The sequence below is a fragment of the Schistocerca nitens genome, chromosome 6 (genome assembly GCF_023898315.1).
Source record: "Schistocerca nitens isolate TAMUIC-IGC-003100 chromosome 6, iqSchNite1.1, whole genome shotgun sequence".
Lineage (NCBI taxonomy): Eukaryota > Metazoa > Arthropoda > Insecta > Orthoptera > Acrididae > Schistocerca > Schistocerca nitens.
The window spans coordinates 415,009,215-415,028,845 of NC_064619.1; the positions used below are offsets into that span (position 1 = coordinate 415,009,215).

At 42.1% G+C, this 19,631-nt stretch overlaps 1 protein-coding gene across 1 annotated transcript in view; it reads right to left on the reverse strand.

The window, feature by feature from the left end:
• The window catches only part of LOC126262968 (acetylcholine receptor subunit beta-like 1), an 845,533-nt gene that overhangs the window by 83,312 nt on the left and 742,590 nt on the right, over positions 1-19,631 (reverse strand). Inside the window, exon 6 of the mRNA XM_049959919.1 lies at positions 12,802-13,761. Coding sequence (XP_049815876.1) covers positions 12,802-13,761 — 960 coding nt within the window. The remainder of the gene's footprint in view (positions 1-12,801; positions 13,762-19,631) is intronic.

A 19,631-nucleotide genomic window follows, 5' to 3' on the forward strand; every position in this document is an offset into this window, starting at 1 on the left:
GAACGAGAAACTCAAAAAGTTTTGTTTCATACCTTTTCATATGTCCCCTTGAGATGCAAGACATATGTCAATGTGATATTCAAACTGTTCCCAAACTGCAACGAACATGTCTTGAGTTACAGATTCCACAGCTGTTGTTATGCTATGTCTCAATTCTCTCATTGTTGTTGGTAACGGAGGCTCCTGAACAGAGTCTTTTATAACCGCCTCAAGAAATAATCACACACAGTCAGGTACAGTGACCTTGTAGGCCAGTAATGTAAGGCTGAATCACTTGGTCCAGTGCGACCGATCCGTCGTTCAGTAATCCTTGCTTTGAAAGTTCCCGCACTTTCAGGTGCCAACGTGGCGGTGCTCCACTCTGTTGATAAATTAATCAGTCTCCAGTTATGGGAAAAGAAAGTTCTCACGCATATCAAGATAGCTTCCTGTGGCAAAGAAAAATGGACCATACATCTTTTCCTGTGAAACTGCACAAAATAAATTAAATTTTGGAGAGTCTCTCTCGTGTTGTACAATTTCATGTGGTTGTTCTGCACCCCATATTATGACATTATGACTATTCACCTTCCCATTTAAATGAAATATTGCCTCGTCACTAAACACTAAGCGCGGAAGAAAACTGTCATCCTCCATCTTGCCAAGAACGAAATTACAGATCTCTACACGTGACTGTTTCTCACCTTCACGTAGAGCCTGCAGTAGCTGAATTTTCTATGGTTTCATGTGTAAACATCGACGCAACACACGCCAGACGGATATCGGGGGCATGTTGAGCTGTCGAGCTGCATGGGGAACGGATTTCTGCGGACTCATTGTGGAACTATGGCGGATGCGTTCGACGTCTGTGTCAGACACTCCGGGACGGCTGCTACCTAGCGACAACCATGTAAAACTCGAGAGTTTGCTCTTTCCAACAGTGTGTTGTTCACGCATGTATCTCAAATAACACAACAGTTACGATTTTTTAAAATCAGATGCTTCTTTTTTGATACACCCTGTTTCGGTGCCTCGTTGTGCCTAACAAAACTCCAGTCGCATGCATATTAGTGTATTCTAAACGAAAATATTCGTTACAGTTATAAGACTTCAGGCTTTGTTTGCTACTTAAAAAATTACTTAAATATGCACGCTTAATTCGTGAACAGGGTAATCGAGACATTGCTGTAATTCTGTTTAAGAATTCGTACTTACTTCAGTGTGTTGGTTAAAACTAGAGCCGCTGTGTATCATATTTGTTACTAAGTAACGAATGTGTTAGGAGACGCTACGTCCCGTTTTGTTACTGCCTGAAATGTTTCGCAATCCTCGTGTTTCCTTCTCCGCACGCAGTTCGTGCCCGGCTCGGGCCGTGTCTTCAGCTTTCGTCTCCCTCAGCGGACTCTAAGTAACGGACACATTCGTTACTCGCTTGTCTTGCTTTGCCGCACGTTCCAGCCGACTCATTAGTTTTTGTATCCTCCATTTTCCTACTCTCAGCGGAGCAAATTGGCAGGGGCACGAGTACCCAGTGTATTTAATAACTTGCCATAATTTCTTTCCAGCACACATTTCGTGTACAGCTCTGGTCGAGTCGACTGCATTCGCTAGTCTCCAATTCCGTCGTCCCTGATGCTTTTCGTTAGTTCTGAGATAAACACTAGTAAGCTGCAGGAAAACTTGGATAATATACAACATACGCAAGAACCATGAGGGAAGAACAAGACTAGAAAACCAAGAACGAAATGCACCGATTTAAAAATTGTAAAACAGGGATGCAGTCTTTCACCTCTGCTGTTCACTCTATACATCGAAGAAACTGTGGCGGGAACAAAAGAAAGATTCAAGAGTGACATAAAAATTCAACGTGAAAAGGTATCATTGATAAAATTTGCTGATGACATTGCTGCCTTCAGGAGAAGTGAAGAAGACTTACAGGACTTGCTGAATGAAATGAACAGTATAGTGACTGTAGAATGTGAATTAACAGTGAACAGAAGGAAGACGAAAGCAATGAAGAGTAGCAGAATTGTGATCAGCGATGAAAGCAACATAAAAATTGGGGACCGCGGCCGCACTGGATTAGCCGAGCGGTCTTGGGCGCTGCAGTCATGGACTGTGCGGCTGGTCCCGGCGGAGGTTCGAGTCCTCCCTCGGGTATGGGTGTGTGTGTTTGTCCTTAGGATAATTTAGGTTAAGTAGTGTGTAAGCTTAGGGACTGATGACCTTAGCAATTAAGTCCCATAATATTTCACACACATTTGAACATTTTTGGGGACCACGAAGTAGACGAAATAGGGGATTCTGCTACTTTGAAAACAAAATAACACATCACGGACAAAGCAAGCAAGACATAAAAACCGAATCATGGGCTGGGAAAACAGGAGAAGAAGTGAATCGATGCGTCTGAGGTGTGGTGCTATAGAAGGATGTAGAAGTTAGGTGGACTGATAGGATAAGGAATGAGGTGGTTCACCGCATAATCAGCGAGGAAAGGAATATATGGGGAGCACTGAAAAGAAGGAGGGACAGGATAATAGGATGCGTGTTAAGATACCTAGGAAGGGGTGAAAACTGTAGGGGACGACAGAGATTGGAGTACATGCAACAAATACTTAAGGACGTAGGTTGCTAGTGCTGTATTGAGATGAAAGGTTGTCACAGAAGAGGAAAAACCCTCAGTTAGATTTACTTACGTTTCATACGAAGTGTTCAGTTCGACTGTAAAATTAAATTGTGATGTGAGCAGAATGGACGGATTTTACAACGACTTTTTCTATTATTCATAAAGTTCACATTAAGTATAACTTATTACATTTTCTCGGTGTTTAGTGCAATCGTTAAGCATCGTGAAGGAAACCCATTACGTGATTATTTTTTCAAAAAAGAGCCAACAGATAAACAAAGTATGATTTGTGTCAACAGTCATACTCAGTGAGTAGAGGGTCTTCCGTCCCCGGTAGCTGAGTGGTCAGCGCGACAGAATGTCAATCCTAAGGGCCCGGGTTCGTTTCCCGGCTGGGTCGGAGATTTTCTCCGCTCAGGGACTGGGTGTTGTGTTGTCCTAATCATCATCATTTCATCCCCATCGACGCGCAAGTCGCCGACGTGGCGTCAAATCGAAAGACTTGCAACCGGCGGGAGGCCCTAGCCTCACGACATTGTTATAGTAGAGGGTGAACAACAAATTAAAAAAAAAAAGAAAAAAAAACAAGAATTATACGCAATGACATTCGCTTACGAAAGTAACTACTAGCTATACTTTGTACCGGATATGTATCTCCAGAATAGAGAACACATAAGGTACAAAATTTAGTCGTTGTCTTTACATTCCTAGTTAATACAACAGTTACGAGTACGGTTGAACTTGGTTTATCCGGCTCTCATTCGTCCGGGTTTCCGGTTCACCTGGATCGCTGTTCAACTTTAGTAACTGTACAGAATCTGATAATCCGGTTGTAATACCGGCAGTAATCGACGGCTATAATAATTAAATCAGCACACATGCAGTACTGCATAGTCCCGTTTGCAGCGAAGGTAAACTGACACCAGAGAGAGCGAAAAAGTTAGATGCGTCGCGCAGAATGGATAAAGGAAAACTGTTGAAACAAAAACTGTCGCTGAATGTAGTACAAGAACTTCAGTGGAGTCAGACTGGAAGAATAATCGAAAGGATGCATGATGACGAAATTATAGCCTTTTGTTCAGCTGCAGGTAGTGACGATAGTAACGGCGGATTCCCTGACGGAGTTTTCACTCGTTATGATGACATTACGGCACATGCAGAGACAACAATGAAACTGGATAAAATAATGCGGAAACAGCTTCGGGTGGACTAACGCTGATGAAACGCCTTTGTGATTATGTTGCACATAAAGTTTAGTTACTCACTAGAGCGTGCACTTAAAGGATCGAAGTCGCGAGCGTGAGCACCGATTCTGAGAATACTGTGAACGTAAACACTTCAGCCTCGTAGGTGAACTGCTTCGGTGACTACAGTACTATACGGAGAACAAGAGAAGCCACAAACGCCGTAAGTCAGGCGTAGTGTCCCAGTAGTAAACAACAAGACAAACCAAATCGAGTCGATGTAACAGGTCTGATATGACGCTTAACGATTACCTTCAGATAGAGCGTACTGACGATTAGTGCACCGTGCTTTATCACAAGGTCTCCGCCAAAGAGCGTCACTGCTGCAGCCGCTTCCTGCGCCTCTTTGCCGTACTGTCATCAACCGCAGAACGCTGTAGCTCGCAGGTATTGCCAGTACCGATTACATTGTGCGGTGGCGGTACAAGATAAACATCATACGACTCTAGCCGAAAAGGCACTGGTTATTTCAGTGTATAAAACACATGTATGTGTGTGGTTTTTTTTCAGTATCTCGTCAAAATCTATCGCTACGCATGAGACAGCATGCGCTATCTGATATGTTCCACAGCTCCGTGCATAAAAACGAGATTCTCCCGGGACTCATACCTCATGTTCTTCTGGTGATGGAAAGGCTGGATCGAGTGTTAGCCCTTGGGTTAAGGACCATTTATATCGTCTTAACGTCATTGTCCTATCGTAAAGCGTCAAAGTATGAATATTACACCCTTCCTCCTGCTTAAGCAAGTAGAGCAAATCTGTTGATTCTTTTTGCATTTGATGTGCTCTATAGTGGGCCTTAAGCAGCTTATCGAGTCACCATTAATTAATGGGGAGTTCCTTAGACAACACCCAAGAAAAGGGTTTTTTACCATTTTTTGGGACCAAAATCAAGCAGCGAATTCCAAGACAGCTATGAGAAGCAAACTGCTGAAGTTCTTACGATATATTCCTAAGATACCGATCTCGAATAACCTCGAAAATTTAATTGGTATCTTTATACGTTTTGAGATACAGAGCTTCAAAGTTACCCTACATGTACACGTAATCTAGACACGTAAAATCCGGTGTGAGGCAAAATCTAAATAATAAATAACGACAGAAAATTGCTCAAATTTTAAAGTTATATTCTCTAGGCATTTATCTACATGTACCATATTTATCTGTTAAAGAGAAACACCCCAAAAACCTGGCTTCTGGGTACCAAAAGCAAGTCACTGATTCCAAGATGGCTTTGCACAGAAAATGTGTGTCGTTTTTACGATGAATTCCTAAAATCTCCATGTCGAGCCACCTTGAAAATTTTCTTCATATCTTTATCCGTTTCCGAGATACAGTGGTGCAAGGCTATCCTACTTGTTCACGTAAAATAGTTTATGAAGTAACGTAACACGGAGAAATATACTGTAAAGTATCTACGTTATCATCAGAAGTATTCTGGGAAACCCATGCTGTAGACTGAAGCACATGCAAAATTTTTGTGTACGTAAAATCCTGGCTGAGGTGTAAAATTAGTCTTGGGATATTCCAATTTCATGTACACAAAGTATCAAAAGTTTACTAGCCCACAATTTTTTTTGTATGAGTAACATGCCCACCTGTGGTAGGGAAAAGAAGGGGACCAATGGAAAAATGCTCCTATCGAAGCACGAAAAGGACGATTATGGTCCTGTTTAAGAGAGTCTGACTGAAAAGTGGGGTACCAGGTACCTTCCCCAACACCTTTAGAAAGTTTTCCAAAAACGTTGGCATGCGAGCATATTCGCGCTTCTTTATGCTGAGAGAAAAGGAGACAATGGGAATGGAAAAGAGACGGAAAAAATACTGGAAGATTGTAGACAATGGTTGGGTCATATAAAGAGCGAAGGAGACAATGACAGAGTGAGAGAAAGAGAGGGACACAGTGGCAGTGGAACATGCCAGACAGGGATAAAACAGTGCCAGGAAAAGAATGAAGGAGACAGTGCCAGTGATAGAGGAATAAAGAGAATGAGAAAGTGGAAGTGGGTGAGAGCCAGTGACAGTGAGAGACAGAGTCTATGACAATGACAGCGTGGGAGAGAGAGAGAGAGAGAGAGAGAGAGAGAGAGAGAGTAGAAGATACAGCAGCAGTAGGCATGGAGGAATGAGACAGGAGCAGTAAGAGAGCAAGAGGGAGGCAGTGACATTGAGAGGAGACAGTAGCAGTAGGACAGAACGAAGGAGACTGTAGCTGTGAGACAGGAGAGAGTGACAGAGAGACACAAAGAGGTAATGACAATGAGTTTGGCTGAATGAGTGAATGATAATGGGCAACTGGTAGTGGATGGGTATGAACGACTTACAGCGATGGACTAGTGGGTATGAGCGAGCTACAGTTAGGGTAGGTTATGGGAGTGAGAGGCGAGTCGCATGATGAAAAGAGCACGAATATGTTCGGATGCCAAAACATTTGGGAAAGCTTTTAATGGCGCTGAGGAAGGTAGAATGAGGAAGCTGGCGATCCAGTTTTCAGTCAGAGTCTTTTAAACAGGAGCTTATTTGTCTTTTTTGTGATCCGATAGGAGCATTTTTCTGCTAGTATGAAAGTAAGATGTAATTCGTGTGTTAACGTGGAAATAAATTTAACGTGTGTGTCTATGGCATTTAACTCATATCATTCACAGGTTTTTCTGAATTCCTAATTATTCAGATTTTCCTTAAACCGGATGACTGGTCCGTATAAACGTGGTTTCATTCTGTTAACGGCACAACAAAGTTAAAACCACGTGCAAAAACCTCGTTTCGATATCTGGAAGACTTCACGAAATAAAAGGGGTATTACGTCTTACTGGATTCATACTGTATATTGGGTGTCTATAAATTGGTATCTATAAATGTAGGGTGGGTTCCTGACACGAAAACTTTGCAAAAGTCCATCTGAACATTCCTCTTTACAGAGGTGTTAGCTTTTAATTTGTTTGATTGTCTTTTGTTCTGTTTTGTGTATGTAAGAGTAGCTTGCTTTATTTTGACTGATTGTCTTTTGTACCTTTGTGTTGTTTACAGACTTGCTTCCATCACATTACAAAACCTTCTATTCAGTAAGTGAAATGTCGTATATGTAGTCCATGTATGACCTAGCAGATGGGAATGCGATAGCAGCACTTCAGCTTTATGCACGTTTGTACCCTGGGGGTCAGATAACTCGTGTACAAACGTTTGCACGCCTCCATCAACGCTTGCGAGAAGCAGGTGCATTTGAGAGGAGAAATTCAAATGTTGGGACCCACTTGATGTAGGAAGGTGTGTGTTCGGAGAGTGAGTCCTTTGTAATGAGGCCGAAGCCCCACAGACTAGTACAAGCAGAATGGTGAGAATGGAAGGCATTAGTCACATCGCCATTTATAATATCCTGTATGGACACCTTCTGCACCTGTACGACCTTCAGCGAGTGCATGGATTAAATGTGATAGAAATTTTGCTATGGTACGGCAGTGTGCTGTGTTCATGCGCTTCTTAGCCTATATCCTATTTACTGATGAGGCTGGCATTGTATTGTACTGTCTGTGAACCGGGGACCTAGAAATGACGGGGAGACTCCGTCCCCGCCACAGCCGCAGTGGTCCACAACCCCACGACGCTACCGCAGTCCTCTTCAACCCTCCGCCGCCCCACACCGAACCCGGGGTTACTGTGCGGTTCGGCCCCCGGTGGACCCCTCCAGAGAACGTCTCATACCAGACGAGTGTAACCCCTATGTTTGCATGGTAGAGTAATGGTGTTGTACGCGTACGTGGAGAACTTGTTTGCGCAGCGACCGCCGACATAGTGTAGCTGAGGCGGAATAAGGGGAACCAATCCGCATTCTCCGAGGCAGTGGAAAACCACCTAAAACCATCCTCACAAGGGAACCTCCCCATCGCACCCCCCTCAGATTTAGTTATAAATTGACGCAGTGGATAGGACTTGAAAAACTGAACACAGATCAATCGAGAAAACAGGAAGAAGTTGTGTGAAACTATGAAAAAACAAGCAAAATATACAAACTGAGTAGTACATGTGTAAGATAGGCAACATCAAGGATAACGTGTGCCGAGGAGCGCCGTGGTCTCGTGGTTAGAGTGAGCAGCTGCGGAACCAGAGGTCCTTGGTTCGAGTCCTCCTTCCAGTGAAAATTTTACTTTTTTTTATTTTCGCAAAGTTACGATCAGTCCGTTCATTCATTGACGTCTCTGTTCACTGCAATAACTTTAGTGTCTGTGTTTTGCGAGCGCACCTCAAAACCGTGCGATTAGTAGACGAAAGGACGTGCCTCTCCAATAGGAACCGAAAACATTTGATCGCAAGGTCATAGGTCAACCGATTCCTCCACAGGAAAACACGTCTGATATATTCTATACGACACTGGTGACGGCGTGTGCGTCACATGACAGGAATATGTTGTCGACCCACCTAACTTGCACACTTGGCGAATGGGTAAAAAGATTCTTCTACCTTGCCCGATTTAGGTTTTCTTGTGGATGTGATAATCACTCCCAAAAAAGTGATGAAAACATAAGAGTTTGTCACATAAATTGCAACAAATGAATGCAACAGTTTCACAGTCGCACAGTTTTCCCTGTGCTCTGTCACAGCATATGTTTTTTACGTTTTCAAATGTTTCAGAGTGTAGACCGTCAAATCCTGCATATGTCCAAGCAAATCTAAACATGTCCTGGAATTATGAAGAGCGAAGTTGATTATGTGTGAGTGCCTGAACTTTAATAATTGTCTGAAAATAAAAAATTAAACTTTTCACTCGAGAGAAGATTTGAACTAAAGACCTCTCATTCCGCAGTTGCTCACGCTAACCACGGGACTATGGCGCTCGCAAGCTCACTCTCTCCTAGATGTTGCCCACCTTGCGCATGGCCTACTCAGTTTATATATTTTGCTTATTTTTTTCATAGTTCCACACAACTTCTTCCTGTTTTCTCGATTGATCTGTGTTCAGTTTTTCAAGACCTATCCCTGTGCCAACGTATAACTAAATCTGAGGGGGGTGCGATGGGGAGGTTCCCTTGTCAGACTGGCCGGCTCACCGGACATCATAACAAGTCCGCCGGACGGATTCGTGCCGGGGACCAGACGCTCCCTCCCACTCCGGAAAGCCGTGCGTTAGACCGATCGGCTAACCGGGCGGGCCAGGCTGACATTACACGTAATGATACCTTGAGTTATCATAGAATCACATCTAGGCATATGAAAACGCCAATGAAATAAGATATGACAAAGTTCAACTGCTTTTCAGCATCAGCATGCGGGGTGGAGTCATTCATGCTCATTGTATTGATCCCTATTTCTTCTCATAAGTTTTACTAGGCAAATATTCCTACGTTTTCTCGGAAATTATGTGCTTCATTTAGTTGATGTGTACCTCTAGACGTCATCCAATGAATGTCGTTTATGTAGTAGCGCTGTATCTAATTTTAGTCGAGTAATTGGCCGGTAGCTGGATAACCAGTTTCAGAACAGATGAATTGGCCGACGGAGATCCATTGCATGACCTGCCCAATCAACAGCTTCGAATTCACTGAATTTTTACATCTGGGACCATTTAAAAGCCTTGGCGTTTCACCTCCTGTACCTAATGTTGTCGTTTAGAATTTTATGCATCTTCAGCAACTATAGTTGAATATATCGAGCTAATCAGCAACCCGCTGCATGAAATAATTTAAATGCAACTGGTTGCCGATTACTTCGATGTATAATGTCGACGTTGCGAGACAGTGTATCCAGAATGGTTGTGTCGAGTACGATGCACACTAGGAGTTTTCAACAGTGTGACAAAGCGTGCATTGTTGGCTCAAGGCATGCATCGAAGCAGGAGGAGGTAAGTTCGAGTAGAATTTGTAAATGTACATTATTAAATCAATCAGATCGTGGAGAGAAAGGAAATACCAAGAGTATGGTGTGTATCATACGTATCTGTTCTCTATAAAAAATAAAGAAACAAGAGAACCAAATGATTGTAGGTGAATTATTGTTACGGCCTCTATCAGCAGATTTTTTTTAGCGCTGTACTGAAAAACTGGCTGAAGAATGAGATGAAGGGAAAGATGCGAGAGGAACAGGCAGGTCTTACAGCTGGATGATCTTGTATGGGATCATATTTTTAGCCTCACACAAGTAAGTGAGTAGGCCTGTTTTAAGGGTCATGAAGTACACCTAATATTTGCGGATGTAGAAGAAGCGTATGATTCTGTACCCATAACGTACTATGGGAAGCGGTGGAGCATATAGGTGTAGAAGCACAACAAATATCCCAAAAATCCCTAATCGAATACCAGTTGTAACCAGCAGCCAAAGCAGGGAAAAAGTTGAGCGAGACATTCCAAACATCGAAAGGACTTAGGGCTGCAATATGTCACCGATCCTGTTTAGAATATATATGCAGTATATAGTGGAGTGGACTCAGTCATGCGGAACTATGGGAATTCCTTTCCTGCATGGTACTATCTACAAATTATTATTTGCCGATGATCAAGTACTGTTAACACAAAGTAGAGAGGATGTCAAATTTGTGATAAAGAAGTTAGTGGAAGCATTTGATCGGGGCGGGCTTAGAATAAATATAAGCAAAACAGAATATCCAGTACTGGGAGAAGATGGGTCATAGTACTGCCACAAGGAACTATTAAAGCTGTAAAGCGGTTTAAATACTTAGGATCGATTATCCATTCCTCAGGTAGCTGTGACGCAGATGTGGAACGCAGGATCAGCAGGCAACAGGAGCAATTAAAATGCTAAATGGAGTTCTGTGGGGCCGGGAAGTATCAAAAGAAACAAAGAAGAGGATTCTGGAAACATTATTGGAATGTATACTAACATACGGTGCAGAAGGATGGACCCTGGATGAGCGAAAAAGAAACAGAGTACAGGCAGTAGAAATGGATGGAATAAGGAGGGCACCCAATATATCCAGAACAGAGTGGAGAACAAATGAGAAAATTAGGGAAATAACGGATATGCAGTCGTGGAAAGGATTGAGAATAGAACTCTTCAATGGTATGGCCACGTACGGCGAATGCAGCAAGGACGATGGCCAGAAGCAGTCCTGGAATGGTACCCTCCAGGAGAAGGAAGCTCGGACGGCAGAGATTAACGTGGACAGTGGAAGTAATTACAATGGTGAGGAAGAGTGATCCGAAAGAGGCAGAGTGCTATGATCGTGGAAGCTGGAGAATGTGGGTACACGGCAACTGCTTTAAAAGTGGAGAAGCCATTAAAAGTAAAGTAAGTGCGGTATTAAATCTGTAACATGTAACATTACCAGTAAAGCCAAGTAAATCTTTAACGAAGGAATTTCGCACCCATGTTCATATGGATATTTTGTAATGTTTCGGTGTCAGGTTTAGGTTAGATTAGATTAGATTAGTTTTTCGTTCCATAGATCCGTGCTGAGGAGATTCTCGTGGATGTGGAACATGTCAATTTTTTTTAAAGCTGAAATAACAATACTAATAGTATGAATATATACAATAGATCATTTGTTTCTATTAAAAAATTCGTCAGTGAAGTAGAAGGAGTTGGCCACTAGTAATTCTTTCAGGCTCCTTTTAAACTGATCTTTATTTGTAACTAAATTTTTTATGTTTGCTGGCAAATTATTGAAGATGAGTGTTCCTGAGTAGTGGACCCCTTTTTGAACTAAAGTAAGTGCTGTTAAATCCTTGTGCAGATCATTTTTGTTGCTGGTATTGTATGTATGAACTGAGCTGTTTGTCAGAAAAAGAGATATATTATTTAGGACAAATTTCAATAAGGAGTAAATATACTGAGAGGCAGTAGTTAGCATACCCAGTTCTTTGAAGAGGTTTCTAACAGGACGTCCGTGAATTTACTCCACAAATAATACGTATTACACGCTTTTGGACTCTGAAAACTTTTGTTAGACTGGAAGAGTTACCTCAAAATATTATACCATATGACATTATGGAATGAAAGTAGGCAAAGTATGCAAGCTTTTTCATTTTTATGTAGCCTATGTCAGCTGACACTCGAATTGCAAATACAGATTTGTTAAGGTGTTTCTGCAGTTCTGTGGTGTGCTCTTCCCAACTGAATTTATTATCAAGTTGTAATCCCAGGAATTTAAGACTGTCAACCTCTTCTATCTGCTCTTCTTCATACTTTATGCATATGCTGGGTGGAAACCTCTTACAGGTTCTGAATTGCATATAGCGAGTCTTTTCGAAGTTTAATATCAGTGAGTTGGCTTTAAACCATTTATTAATATCCATGAAAATATCATTAGCAGATCTTTCTAGAACTACACTCGACATACTGTTTGTTGCAATACTTGTCATCTGCAAACAAAATGAATTCTGCTTCTGGCAGTGTAACTGATGAGATGGTTCAAATGGCTCTGAGCACTATGGGACTTAACATCTATGGTCATCAGTCCCCTAGAACTTAGAACTACTTAAACCTAACTAACCTAAGGACATCACACAACACCCAGCCATCACGAGGCAGAGAAAATCCCTGACCCCGCCGGGAATCGAACCCGGGAACCCGGGCGTGGGAAGCGAGAACGCTACCGCACGACCACGAGATGCGTGCTAACTGATGAGAGATCATTAATGTACACAAGAAAAAGCAATGGCCCTAAGATGGATCCTTGTGGGACATCACATGTAATTTCTTCCCATTCTGATGGTGACTGATGACATCCGCACAGTTATGAAAACAACATTGCTCGATTTAAAATCATTCTTTCGCATGCAATAATAATCAATGTAATGATCCCAACAATGAGAAAGAAGATTCAGTGTTTGACGTATGTTTCCGAGGAGCAGCAGTAATTACAAATATATTCTTAGCAATGCCAAATTTAGGAACAGATTTAGTTCATTGGATCTGAGGGGGATTTACTACCGGTAGCGTCAACCTGTGTGGTAAAGCGCGCGAGCTGCGGCATGCGCCAGTGATGTAGACGCGAATACCTACCTGGATGTACTGGTCCTCATTCCTGAGGTGCTCGGCGATGAACTCGACCGCCTCGGTGGCCTTGGAGGCCTCGGGCGAGAGCAGCAGCGAGTCGGAACTCTCGCTCTCGCGGCGAGCGGGCGGCAGCTCGGCGGCGCTGGCCTTGCGGTTGACCTTGCAGTTGGGGTGGTGCAGGTTGGACATCTCGACCGCCTCCAGCTTGGCGCGTGGCCCGTGGCCCGCCCCCGCCGCCGCCGCGGCCGCCGCCGCCGCCGCCACCGGAGGCAGGTGCCTCGGCAGGTCGGCCGGCGACCCGTGTGGCGGCGCGCCCATCCCGGGCATCTCCATCATCCAGCGCAGGCGCGTCTTCTTGGGGCGGCGCATCAGCAGCAGGATGGGCAGGTAGTAGAGGAAGACGGCGCGGATCCAGGGCGGCATGCGGTGCGTGCGCGGGCCCCGGAAGTTCCAGTTGATGATGATGACCGTCACCAGGATGCTCACCGTGTTCATGATGAACGTGAACAGCAAGTACTTGGCGATGAGCGGCAGCACCAGCGACGTGGGCGGCAGGATCTTGGAGACGAGCAGCAGGAAGACGACGAGCGACAGCAGGATGCTGATGCCGAGGGTGACCTTCTCGCCGGCCTCGGCCGGCAGGTAGAAGACGAGCACGCAGAGGAACGAGATGAGCACCGTGGGCAGGATCAAGTTCACCGTGTAGAACAGCGTCTTTCTCCTGATGATGATGTAGAAGGTGATGTCCGTCTCGGTCGGGTGGTTGCCCTCGTAGATGTTGAGGTAGGCCGGCACCTCGATAATGTCCCACGTACCCGACTTCCAGTAATCGGACAGGTCCACAAAGGTTTTGTTATTGTACAGCGCTAAGGACACTTGGTCTCCGTTGAACGTCCACGACCCGAATTTCATGATGCACGTCTGCTGGTCAAACGGGAAGTACGTCACGTCGATGGTGCACGAGCTCTGAAAGAAAATTGGTGGTGATCAAGAGTGAAACACACAGATTCTTCCTTCTCGCCTCACTCTTTGCTGTCGGATACCGGCACGAACGTTGTCCAACCATTCGCAAGTGTGGAAACAGTCGGAAGGTAAACCCTGAAATTAATATAGGCATTACGTGAACAAATCAGCATAGAAATTTATTGTGTGATTAAACTTTTTTGTTTTTATTAATTGTGACATTAACAATGGAATGTAGCGATTGTAAACTGTTAGTACAGTAAACCGGGTATGTCCTGACCGTTGTCGTTACTTTGACCACTGACACACCAAAAGATTTATAGCTCTCTGCTGGCCCTCAGTTTGTTGGTAAAGTTCCATCAGTATATACTAGTTGGTGCCATGTAGTCCAGATTTTCTTGCGCAATAGTTAGCAAACATGTTGTGACTTATAACTGAATACGAAAAACTGGGTTAAAGTATGCTTGTGCAAAATCAACCAATATCATTCACCTAAAAGGCCATTGTTTTCAGCTGTATCATGTATGTTGTCCATTAATTCTCAGAACAGCCCACCGATTAGCTTTTTGTTCACCTGTATATATCTGCCAGTATCTTTCGACTTCTGAGGTCACGCGCATGATTTCTCTGTTTCGAGGTTTCTTTGACCACTGGTCATTTTTACCCTATGATTACATATACACGATTCATTAAACAGTGCTGAAGCCAATGGCAGTATGGAACTAAGGAATAGAAACATTAACCATTAGTATACCGACAAAGGCTCATTTGTAATTATTAATGTACCGGTATCTGAAACTAATAAAAACAAATACCAGTTGTATATTCCTCAAATTACAAGCTATTATGGCTCCGACAGTCCTTCAGGTGTAAAATATAATGTCAAACGCCTCCGGAAACAAGAAATGAAGTTTGTTTGGCCAAAAATGCTAGATATTGATTCGACAACTGAAGAACAGCTAACGTTAATTCTAACTACATCGGATGATCTTAAACGAGGATTTAGGTTTAAGATGGATGAAACTGAAGGTTTTATGATCAACTAATTTGGAGCTATGTGTGTGGTTTTCCATCCTGGTACCTTTCATTACATAATTTTGGTGTTCGATCATACTGATTTATGTACTGTACTAGGTTTTTTCTTTTACTAGGCTTAATAAAGCACTTAAGACTACTTTGGACCAATGTGTTTCTTTCTGCGTAGTCAAAGTTCCACGTGTTTTTGAAATATTGACCACAAATGGAAAGGTAATTCACAATTGTGGTATACGTACAGGCCGGTGAATGTATCCTGAAGTCCATGCTAACTTTGACTACCTACAGTTTCTCGATTACTTCCTCTGCATTTTAGAAAATGTATTGCACTAATTAGTATGTAGTCCTTTGATACAAGCCCCCCACGTACACCATCATAAATAGCAAAGAAGTTAAAACAGGCTCGATAATCACATCTGAATCTGAAAATTGGTCAAAGTATACCTGGTTTACGGTATTACGTAAATTATCTTTGTGGTTCGCAAAGCATTTTTATCAACATATGACCGGTTTCAGTGTCGTATGCACCATCATCAGGTATAAAAAGGTTGACTACGAATAACAAGTCAATGTTAACATCTGCTTATGATCCTGTAATCACATTCATGTACTTTTCGTAGCCAAGCATTTTACATCTGAATGTGTTGCATAAGGTATTGGTCATTTGTTAATCGAAACACTTTACGACCGAGACAAAAAAATTTTATATTACTTACGTAACTTTTTCCATATGTATACGAAATAATACTTGCTCTGTGACGAACCTGCCTGGACTAGGCATTTTATTTTAATAAAATGAAATTTATTCCTAACGCTACTGTAACCTTTTTAAATACCGAAAGAAACACATCACTTCCACGAAACTCTTTGGTTAAAACAAGTACTTTATTTAGTGCTACAGCCAAGTTTTGAACTTCAGCTTATTTCCAAAGGCACCTATACCATAGAAGCACCAACATAGAACGGAAGTAACAAATTAACCCTCGAACAGGGCTCAGGAATCGCCCAAACAAAGGTTTCAAAAGCAACCACTCTCGTACATAAATTATACTTCCTTAGAGTCTCCCGAGCATATCTGAGTCTCGTACCAGTGCATTTTCTCTAAAGCGAAATTTAATTATTCGATTCATCTTGCGTTTCTGTGCTAAAGTACTCCAAGATGCTTGACTGCTGTAACTACTTCCAGTGGTTCATCGCGCATCACAGGAGCACATGATACTGGAGTTTTTTCCTTTGATTTCCCGTGCTACCTTACGTTTATTTGTATTAACGGTCAGCTGTCAAGTTTGGCACCAGCCGCTAATCATTTATAAGTCTGTCAGCAGTATGTAAAAATTTAGTGAGGATCTCTCCTCTCAGCTACATCGTCTGCGAGTGTGCTACCATATCATTTATACAGGGTTATTCCATGATGCTGTTAAAAATTTTCAGGAATAACTGAAAAAGGATAAACGTACCAATTTGAAGTAAGACTCCCTGGTCCGGAAACAATCGAGTCGGAAGTTAGAAGCGAAAATAGTTATGATACCTCCGTCTATGAGATACATTTACCGTTTCTGTCGTTGTTAAGATTGTAGGGTAGGCAACTTTTAGAGGTAGTAGTATGAACCGAACCAAGAAAAAGTATCTAATAAATGTGGGCTCTAAAATGCATACCTTAAGAGTTATGATCACTTGTTGATCTACGGTACTGTGAAGCACATCTCTTCTACTGAACAAGTGCTCATAGCTCTGTAGGCATGCATTTTAGAGCCCATCTTTACTCTATATTTCTTTTTCTTGTTTTGGTGCATACTCTACCACTAATACCCTACAATGTTAGCAACAACAGTACCGGTGCATGTACTGCGAAAATTATCAAAAGTTTAAGAAAGTATCAAATAACAGGCATACTATAGCTCATGCTTTCATCATAGACTGCAAGTGGCAGAGGCCCTCAGTGCTAGTGGAAAGAAGAGGTTAAAAAACACGTTGTCTAAGATGCATGATGGCTATACACCTGGACGCCCAGTGTCTCGTTTCAAACAGAACAACGCACAGCGGCGTGGGTGCGTCTGCAGGAACTGCCGTCTTTCCAGCGAGCGCTGCAAAATACAGAAGGCATACATCATTAAAACATTTTACAATCTAATATTTCGATAACAGAGATATTGTTTAATCATTGCTTACTGTTCCTAGATGTAAGGAAGACTTTTTTGCATTAGTGGAGAAAGAAAAATGACTTTTAAGAATGTGACATATAAAAGCCTCGTTTGTAAGGGATTAATAGCGGCATGCTGTGAATGGAGCAAGAGTCATATTCTAAGAATGATCAACTGTATACGACTGCGTTGATCCTAAAATCGTACCGGGTAATGTACAGTGGCGATACAGCAGGAGGACATCGACAGACTTTGCCCCTAATTAGTGAATCGGATTTCGTCGAGGTTGTGTAGTGTTGTGGCAGGATTTAAGATAATTTTCAGGATTTGAGCTGCGTCTTGGGTGTGAGTTGGCAGTTGGCTGTGTATCACTGTTTGTGCCTGCAGTTTTTGACTTAAATTCTGTCGAATTCTCTCTCTTTCTATTAAACTAAGGTCGATTACGAAAAACCGATCTATGCGCACTACATCAAATGGAGAGCTGCTCGTTCGTAATAACCAACATTTTTGCATGTTAAAAAGTTTGTTCTTGTGTGATCTAACAGAAACTTTCAACTCCAACATAAAATTACTGTAAATTAGCCGACTATTTACAGACTAGTCGTTTTACATGTATTTAATCTGTCAGCTCTTGTCGTGTGATTCAAGATTTCAGTTCTGACTTCCTTTTCAGATATTATGCCTAACATTGCTAACATCTGTTGAGAGTCAGAACCATCTCTTATTCGCTTTGACGTAATATGTTTGATGTGCGGAAGCTTCCTTGAGAAAATAGCAGCATGCTTCATACGAGAATACTGTTCATCTTATTTTTTGACATTTTTTTTTAAAAGCTCTTTTCAAGCAATTGGGTATCTCAGCTGAAGCACTAGATAATCGTATTATTTTCGATCAATTGTATACAAGAAATCGGCGTGAGGAGCGTAGTTTATAAAGTAAGATGCGTCTCCAGAACGCTGAACGATGCAGGATTCATCACGCACGTCATCCAGCACATTTTATTTACATTCCCACAAAGTCAGGCAGTTGCAAGTTTCCTGCAGAACAACGTCCATGCACAGAGCGCCCTTTTCTTCATGTGCTGTCCTGGCAAACGCCATCGACAAACCTGACGCCAATGATTTTTTGATAGAGTAAACCGCCATCTTACTATATATTACTGTACTTAGCTTCTGTAATATTTAAATTTCGGTTTTTATGCCGTTATCAAGTCCAATGCTAAAAGGTCTTAGACCATTAATATGTTATATCTGTCAAAACAGTTGGATTGCCGTAACTACCTGAGATGTTAATGGTGTAAGAAATTTTAGAATTGTGCTTGATATAGCACAAAAACCGAAATTTAGATAGTACAGAAGATCACCACAGTAATACACAGTCAAATGGCGGTTTAGTATTTCGAAGAATATTGCATGACTGTGGCAAAACACTATCGAAAACTTTTTACTGGTATCAATCAGTTTGTGAGTGACATGATGGGTAGGCATGTGGTTTGTTCTGTATTAGCGACAGCATCGCTTGACCAGCTATGACAACAGGAGGAAGTACTCCAAAGATCACAAGCAACACATCTATGATCGGCTGTATATAGTCTACACAAGAACTGGAGGACAATCTGTAACTGTGTATGTTACCCTGTCATTATTATTATCCTGTACCAGCCTGTACAATAATGGGAGTAAACATTTATGTAAGACTTTTATCAAGGCGCTCATTTTCATTTTTCACTAGTGCATATAATTACTACTTTTTCAGAAACACTGATGTATAATACACATGATGTAATCGGTGATTCCATAGGTACGTGCCGGCCGAAGTGGCCGAACGGTTCTAGGCGCTACAGTCTGGAACCGCGCGACCGCTACGGTCGCAGGTTCGAATCCTGCCTCGGGCATGGATGTGTGTGATGTCCTTAGGTTAGTTAGGTTTAAGTAGTTCTAAGTTCTAGGTGACTGATGACCTCAGAAGTTGAGTCTCATAGTGCTCAGAGCCATTTGAACCATTTACTCCATAGGTACGCAGTGACACCACCTTTTATTTTTGTAAACAAAATTTTTAGTCTAGGTCGCACTCTATTTTGTCTAATTGCACGTCAGCAGAGACTACCATCATGAGATCAGTAATTTGAAGAATCAGTGCAAGGTATTACTTCAAATAAGAGCATATTGATCTGACGATAATCTGACGAAACCCATAAACAGAAGAAATGAAACACAATCTCGATTAAAACTTTTGCGTGTGTGTACATATTGGTCGCAGATCTCTACAAAGACTTCATCTGCCATTATTTTATTTTTATATTCATCATTCCTCTGTGACTTTTTGGGGGGAGGGGAGTTATAAGTTAAATACCTTGGTGTATATATGAAGATCCCTTTTTAGGGTTTTATTAGTTTTATGTTTTTGATTCATGTAAAGTTGTTCTAGTCGACAGAAATAAAATGTGAAATGTAATCTTACAGTAACTAGAACGTTGGTAGATACAAATGTTTGCTCAATAATTCTGTTTCACACTTTGTACAGATTGAAACTCCTGCACAATGTTTATAATTTTCTCCGTGTAGTCTTCCAGCTTATCAAATTGTTGGAGATGAAATGGACTGATGAAGAACTGAATGTATTCCTGTAATGAGTCAACGAGCAAAGATTAAGAATGAAGAACTTCAGAAATCGATGAATCGGAATCGATGAACACAT